This window comes from Pinus tabuliformis, chromosome 7 (genome assembly GCF_031772625.1).
Source record: "Pinus tabuliformis cultivar Carrire ecotype Pingquan chromosome 7, CPIR1, whole genome shotgun sequence".
Taxonomy (NCBI): Eukaryota; Viridiplantae; Streptophyta; class Pinopsida; order Pinales; family Pinaceae; genus Pinus; species Pinus tabuliformis.
In genome coordinates this window covers 630,152,057-630,160,234 of record NC_142293.1, presented here as the reverse complement: position 1 = coordinate 630,160,234, position 8,178 = coordinate 630,152,057, and the positions used below count along the sequence as shown (strand labels likewise).

The 8,178-nt window shown below is 35.9% G+C and overlaps 1 protein-coding gene across 1 annotated transcript; it reads right to left on the bottom strand.

Moving 5' to 3' along the window:
• Positions 1-354: 354 nt before the first annotated feature.
• On the bottom strand, positions 355-7,205 carry LOC149249016 (putative inactive methylesterase 20). Its single transcript, XM_089451667.1, has 4 exons — positions 7,137-7,205; positions 6,786-7,016; positions 5,919-6,062; positions 355-522 (listed from the first exon to the last, which is right to left on the bottom strand). Exons 1-4 carry the CDS (start codon positions 7,203-7,205, stop codon positions 355-357), a joined length of 612 nt encoding a protein of 203 aa, XP_089307793.1.
• Between the last annotated feature and the right edge of the window lie 973 nt (positions 7,206-8,178).

Below are 8,178 nucleotides of genomic sequence, written 5' to 3'. Positions count from 1 at the left end.
ATCAAATCACACATGACTGCAATCGGAAAATAATGATACAGAAAGCAAGTGATCCACTAAGGCCAGGCCCTTAGCCACCAAGGACTCACTGCTGTGGTTACTCCAGGATCAGAAGACGGAATAGCAACAAAGTTATGTATTAATCATAAAAGCAGAGTTACAACTATCGCTCTTTAAAGAGAGTCGATGATCAAAGTTCAAATTACAACAGTAAATTCTATAAATCAGCAAATAACATCTTCCCCCTGGGCTAGCACCGCTGTCCCTTTTTATAATGGTAAGGCGGAAATACCAAAAATACACATAGCCTTGAGGTAGTGATCCCTTAGGATTCACCACATCTTTAATCTTCAATTATCTTTTCGTCCTCTTGCACTGATATCGCATTTCTTCTTCCTTTTCCTGGTCCATGCACTCTGATCTTGATTTCCTCGTTTGGATGCGGTTTCCTGTCAAAGGGACAGCAGCTGGTCCGGCTTTGTCTTTTCCTCCGAAATGGCGATTTTCCATTTTATTCACTTTCTGCATAGAAAAAGACAATAATTAATCATTTTACATCAATTAAAAATCCCCTTAATTCTATCATAATCCTTTATCATATGACCATCTTAGAATGTAAAGAAGTTATGATTTAAAGGAAAAGATAGAGAAATAAGTGGTAATTACATACCTTTTCCAATTCTCAACAGTCACTTTGTGCCCCTTCTGCTTAAGCAGAGTAATAATTTTATACCAACACCATGCTCCATGCCCAAGTCCATAAATCAACACAATGTACACTTAGCTTCCTTCACCTTGCTAACTAATTCACCAAAAAAAAAATACTCAGATCCACTCATCATGAAATTCCAGTTCTACAGATCGGAAACGAGAAAACAAAAAAAGAAAAAGATGTTGTTGAAGTTTATATATTGGATTACCTATACATGAAGAGAAAGGAGCATAATGACACCAAAGGCACCAACAGTCCTACTCCATTATAGCACCATCCTAACTGTAAATCAAAAAATAAACTCCAGTGCTAACTCCTCTCTCAAAATCTATGAGAATTAGATGGTTATATTCTACAAGGGAGCATAGGTAGTTAAATATAATTGGTAAAGGAGAGAAGGGTCCAAGAGAACTGTACACTGGATATCTCAAACTAAGTAGGAACACATGAAAAGTCAAAGTCGATATTGTAGAAAATCATTGGAGGATGTGAGAAGAAATATGTGAATTGGATTTTATGTATTATGTGGAATCTATTGTCATGCACGTGAATAAATTGTGATAGTCCATTGACCAACATTTCCAATGCCATTATTCTAGTGGGGGATGATAAAAAATAAAGAAAAAAATAACAATCTAAACAATAGGACTAACTACTTTTAGGGTGAGTTTTGGTTTGTTTAAATCAATGCTTTTGTTCTTGTTTCATAGTACCACCCAAAAATGTGAAGCCTAGCAGAGTCCAACGAACTACTAGGTTAAAACTAATGCCTAACTCCATCTAATTGTGGGTTACTTTCTATGTTTGAAACTAAGTATTGCATATATGTTTCTCTTATTTATTTTCCAGGAAAACTGCATCATCATAGATCCTACTATGGTCTCTTTGATCCTATTTTGTTGGGACCTTAGCAATTACAAAGTTAATTTAGAAAATTAATTGCTTGGATAACATTTACCTTGAGGGGGTGATAGCATATATTGCATGTTGCAACTACTAAGCATCATTATATAATCATACAAAGGTTCTCTAAAATTAGTGGTTTTAATTTGAAATTATCTACAATTGGTAACTTTGGAGAGGAATAAGAAGAAATTAGCTTTGTTTGGTATTTGAAGTGGCTTTAACATTTGTTCCATAAGCCTAGAAATAAAATTTCTTAAATAGAGTGGGAGATTTCTTCTTGGGTGAGAAAGGCAAGTCTGCCTTGCCCATGCTTGGCTACAACTCCATATCCCCCAAGAAAAAATGTGGGAGGGATGAGAAAATTATGCACCGTTATGCCCAAAAAGTGCAGATGGAAGTTCTCGAAACTGTTGTGGGTTTGCTTCATTCTTTAGAGAGAGTGCAGTCACATGTAGGAGCTTAGAGAAACTTCCCTCTAGGCCACCTGTCATCCGTCTATGTGGTTGGATTATACGTTAGACGATTGCAGAGTGTTCAGCCATTTGATCAGGCTAAGGTAGTTGGATGAAGCAAGCATTTGGAGCCTAATTCATAAAGCTAATCAAAGAATTTAAAGTTGAATAGTGATGTCCTAACCAAACACCCACTAGGGCACAAACGATGGGTTTATTTTGAATCCTCTTAAGGATATTTGGAAGGTAGATTTGTGAGAATGCTTGGCACATTTTTAAGGTTAAAGTCTTGGCATAATTCTAAGGGTAAGTCCAGAGAGTTGTTGAAAAAAACTACAAAGATTTGAACTTACAAATCTAAGTCAGCTTCTGTGAGTTGGCAATGTCTACGCTTTCAACTATCCCTTGAAATGAGTGAATTATGTATGCACAATTTAAGTTTATCCAAGAAAACCAGTCCAACACCAATATGCATCCTTTCTTGAGGCTACTATGGAAGATTTTTTCTACAAAACTACATCATACTTACATAATATGCACCTATTTTGATCATGATGTGAATTTATATTTTGTTTAATAAGAACTTCTTCAGAGAACCTTGGTTCGGCTTCACAATAAAGACGTGTATCATCTTCTATATTTTAGCTCAAGTTCCCAAGGTTTGCATCACTCGATAGTATACGCATCTTCGAAAAGAACACAACCCTACTTGAATCTTTTGGTAATAAAGTGGCAGGTTGAAAAGAAATAAAATAGGCAACACACCTTTGGGTTAGCAAGCTCTGATTGTTGCAAGGAGTAAATGCAGACACGAAAATTTCCTTGGAGATATTGTTTGGATACATCTCCATCACATAAGGCAATGGGCATCCACCCAAGTTGTGACCTACAAGAGTCACCTGCCATACATTTTATGAAAAGAAGTCAATTCCCTTCAAAGGTCATAAGAAAATCAAGAATGAGAGCATGATGAAGCTCAGTGCTCTCCAAAAGTTAATTAATGTATAACAGATGGTTTCAACTATTCTTACAATCTCATGAACTAGGTCTAAAAGGTCTTATCTAAGGTCATCTATCCCAAGTCTTCTAAGTGGTAAGTATAAACCCTTTTAGCCCATGTCAATCCCGAGGCCTGACCTTGAAGGGTTGCTTATTCCAATCCAGTAACACCTCATTGTAACCAGAGAACAAAAATGCTACTTGAATTTCAGTTATGATCTGGTGAAACCTAGACCTCCACAGTATAACATAGGAATTTAACAATAAAAGGGGATTTATGTTGGAGCTTAACTTAATTTAATTTGGAATTTTAATAATATTTGAAAATTTGATAGATAGGAGTGAAGTTACTTGTTTAGCATCACCCATATCCACCAGATTTGAGAATGTTCCCAAATTCTACCCATGGCTAATCCCTGATATTTTCCATCTCTAAGAAGGCCATAACTTTTATATAAAGTCTCATTAAGAATAATAATGAGAAGCATCCTGAAAACATGTAACATTCATAACTTACATGGGACATCCTTAGTCATGTCATCCATTATCAGCTTTGATCTAGTAGTTATACAATTATTGTTCTCAATCCTATGAATTATTGTTAAGGTCAAAAGAATCCATTTACCTTCTCATCATTCCCGAGGTTGCTGATATAATCTAGTAGTGGCTTTGCATAGTGTGTAATTGAATTGATTTCATTTGTAGGGGATGTCCTGTTTATCCCACTGGAGGTGAGATCCAAAGCAGTCAATTTATGCCCCTTCTTCTTAAGTAGATTAATAATTTTATACCAACACCATGCTCCATTCCCAAGTCCATAAATCAACACAATGTCCTCTTAGCTTCCTTCGCCTTGCTGACCAATTTCACCAAAAACAAATATTCAGATCAGCTCATCATGAAACTCCAGTTCTACAGATCAGAAACGAGAAAATGAAAAAAGGGGTTTCTAAAGTTTAGAGATTGGATTACATGTACATGAAAAGCAAGGAGAAGAATGACACCAAAGGCACCAATAGTGCCACTCCATTGCAACACCATACTAACTGTAAAGCATAAAACAAACTCTAGTGGATAGTTCCTCTCACAAAATCTATGAGAATTAGTTGGGTATCTTCTAAAAGGGAGCATATGTTATTAAATATAATTGGTAAAGGAGAGAAGGGGCCAAGAGAACTGTACATAGAATATCTCAAACCGAGTAGGAACACATGAAAAGTCAAAGTCAATATCGTAGAAAATCATTGGAGGATGTGAGAAGCAATATGCGAATTGGATTTTATGTATTATGTGGAATCTATTGTCATGCACATGAATAAATTGCAACAATCCATTGACCAGCCTTTCCAATGCCATTATTCTAGTGGGGGGTGATAAAAAATAAAGAAGAAAATAACAATCTAAAAAATAGGACTGACTACTTTTAGGGTGAGTTTTTGTTTGTTTAAATCAATGCTTTTGTTCTTGTTTCATAGGACCACCCAAAAATGTGAAGCCTAGCAGAGTCCAACGAACTACTAGGTTAAAACTAATGTCTAACTCCATCTAATTGTGGGTTACTTTCTATGTTTGAAACTAAGTATTCGATATACATTTCTCTTATTTATTTTCCAGGAAAACTGCATCATCACACGTCCTTCTATGGTCTTTTTGATCCTATTTTGTTGGCACCTTAGCAATTACAAAGTTAATTTAGAAAATTAATTGCTTGGATAACAACTACCCTGAGGGGGTGATAGCATATATTGCATGTTGCAACTACTAAGCATCATTATATAATCATATGGAGGTTCTCTAAAATTTGTGGTTTTAATTTGAAATTATCTACAATTGGTATTTGAAGTGGCTTTAACAATTGTTCCATAAGCCTAGAAATAAAATTTCTTAAATAGAGTGGGAGCTTTCTTCTCGGGTGAGAAAGGCAAGTCTACCTTGCCCATGCTTGGATACAACTCCATAGCCCCCAAGACAAAATGTGGGAGGGATGAGCAAATTATGCACCATTATACCCAGAAAGTGCAGATGGAAGTTCTTGAAACTATTGTGGGTTTGCTTCATTCTTTAGAGAGAGTAGTAATCACATGTAGGATCTTAGAGAAACTTCCCTCTAGGCCACCTGTCATCCGTCTATGTGGTTGGATTATACGTTAGACGATTGCAGAGTGTTTAGCCATTCGATCAAGCTAAGGTAGTTGGATGAAGCAAGCATTTGGAGCCTAATTCATAAAGCTAATCAAAGAATTTAAGGCTGAACAATGATGTCCTAACCAAACACCCACTAGGGCACAAACGATGGGTTTATTTTGAATCCTCTTAAGGACATTTGGAAGGTAGATTTGTGAGAATGATTGGCACATTTTTAAGGTTAAAGTCTTGGCATAATTCTGAGGGTAAGTCCAGAGAGTTGTTGCAAACAACTACAAATATTTGAACTTACAAATCTAAGTCAACTTCTGTGAGTTGGCAATGTCTAAGCTTTCAACTATCCCTTCAAATGAGTGAATTATGTATGCACAGTTTAAGTTTATCCAAGAAAACCAGTCCAGCACCAATCTACATCCTTTCTTGAGGCTACTGTGGAAGATTTGTTCTACAAAACTACATCATACTTACATAATATACACCTATTTTGATCATGATGTGAATTTATATTTTGTTTAATAAGAACTTCTTCAGAGAACCTTGGTTTGGCTTCACAATAAAGACATGTATCATTTTCTATATTTTAACTCAAGTTCCCAAGGTTTGCATTGCTCGACAGTATACGCATCTTCAAAAAGCACACAACCCTACTCGAATCTTTTGGTAATAAAGTGGTAGGTTGAAAAGAAAGAAAATCGGCAACACACCTTTGGGTTAGCAGAGCTAAGGAAGCTCTGATTGTTGCGAGGAGTAAATGCAGACACGAAAATTGCCTTGGAGATCTTGGTTGGATACATCTCCATCACATAAGACAATGGGCATCCACCCAAGTTGTGACCTACAAGAGTCACCTGCCATACATTTTATGCAAAGAAGTCAATGCCCTTCAAAGGTCATAAGAAAATCAAGAATGAGAGCATGATGAAGCTCAGTGCTCTCCAAAAGTTAATTAATGTATAACAGAAGGTTTCAACTATTCTTACAATCTCATGAACCGGGTCTAAAAGGTCTTAGCTAAGGTCATATATCCCAAACCTTCTATGTGGTAAGTATAAACCCCTTTAGCCCATGTCAATATCGAGGCCTGGCCTTGAAGGGTTGCTTATTCCAATCCAGTAAAACCTCATTGTAACCAAGAAAAAAAATGCTACTTGAATTTCGGTTCTGATCTTGTGAAACCTATGCCTCCAAAGTATAACATAGGAATTTAGCATTGAAAGGGGATTTATGTTGAAGCTTAACTTAATTTAATTGGGAATTTTAACAATATTTAAAATTTGATAGATAGGAGTGAAGATACTTGTTTAGCCTCACCCACATCTGCCAGATTTGAGAATGTTCCCAAATTATACCCATGGCTAATACGTGATCTTTTCCATCTCTAAGAAGGCCATAACTTTTATACAAAGGTTTATTAATAATAATAATGACAAACATCCTAAGCACATGTAACATTCATAACTTGCATGGGACATCCTTAGTCATGTCATCTGTAATCAACTTTGATCTAGTAGTTATACAATTATTGTCCTCGGTCCTACGAATTGTTGTTAAGTTCAAGAGAATCCATTTACCTTCTCATCATTCCTGAGGTTGCTGATATAATCTAGCAGTGGCTTTGCATAGTGTGTAATTGAATTGATTTCATTTGTAGGGGCTGCCTTGTTTATCCCATTGGAGGTGAGATCCAAAGCAGTCACTTTGTGCCCCTTCTGCTTAAGCAGAGTAATAATTTTATACCAACACCATGCTCCATGCCCAAGTCCATAAATCAACACAATGTGCTCTTGGCTTCCTTTGCCTTGCTGACCAATTTCACCAAAAACAAATACTCAGATCAACTCATCATGAAACTCCAGTTCTGTAGATCGGAAACGAGAAAATGAAAAAAAGAAGAGGTTGTTGAAGTTTAGAGATTGGATTACCTGTACATGAAAAGAAAGGAGCAGAATGACACCAAAGGCACCAACAGTCCTACTCCATTGCAACACCATCCTAACTGTAAAGCATAAAACAAACTCCAATGGATAGTTGCTCTCTCAAAATATGTGATAATTAGTTGGGTATCTTCTAAAAGGGAGCATATGTTCTTAAATATAATTGGTAAAGGAGAGAAGGGGCCAAGAGAACTGTACATGAAATATCTCAAACCGAGTAGGAACACATGAAAAGTCAAAGTCAATATCGTAGAAAATCAGTGGAGGATGTGAGAAGTAATATGCGAATTGGATTTTATGTATTATGTGGAATCTATTGTCATGCACATGAATAAATTACGACAATCCATTGACCAACCTTTCCAATGCCCTTATTCCATTGCAGGATGATAAAAAATAAAGAAAAAAATGACAATCTAAACAATAGGACTGACTACTTTTGGTGTAAGTTTTGGTTTGTTTAAATCAATAATTTTGTTCTTATTTCATAGGACCACCCAAAAATATGAAGCCTAACAGTGTCCAATTAACTACTAGGTTAAAACTAATGCCTAACTCCATCTAATTGTGGGTTATTTTCTATTTTTGAAACTAAGTATTCGATATACATTTCTCTTATTTATTTTCCAGGAAAATTGCATCATCACAGGTCCTACTATGGTCTCTTTGATCCTATTTTGTTGGCACCTTAGAAATTACAAAGTTCACTTAGAAAAATAATTTCTTGGATAACATTTACCTTGAGGGGTTGATAGCATATATTGCATGTTGCAACTACTAAGCATCATTATATAATCATATGGAGTTTCTCTAACATTGGTGGTTTTAATTTGAAATTATCTACAATTGTAAATTTGGAGAGGAATAGGAAGAAATTAGCTTTGTTTGGTATTTGAAGTGGCTTCAACATTTGTTCCATAAGCCTAGAAATAAAATTTCTTAAATAGAATGGGAGCTTTCTTCTCAGGTGAGAAAGGCAAGTCTGCCTTGCCCATGCTTGGCTACAACTCCATATCCCCCAAGAAAAAAT

Coding starts and splice junctions, on each gene's coding strand:
- LOC149249016 (XM_089451667.1), bottom strand. CDS start 7,205: ATGGTGTTGCAATGGAGTAGGACTGTTGGTGCCTTTGGTGTCATTCTG. Junction 7,017..7,136: donor TCCTTTCTTTTCATGTACAG/GTAATCCAATCT, acceptor GAAATTGGTCAG/CAAGGCAAAGGAAGCCAAGA. Junction 6,063..6,785: donor ACCTCAGGAATGATGAGAAG/GTAAATGGATTC, acceptor AATGTATGGCAG/GTGACTCTTGTAGGTCACAA.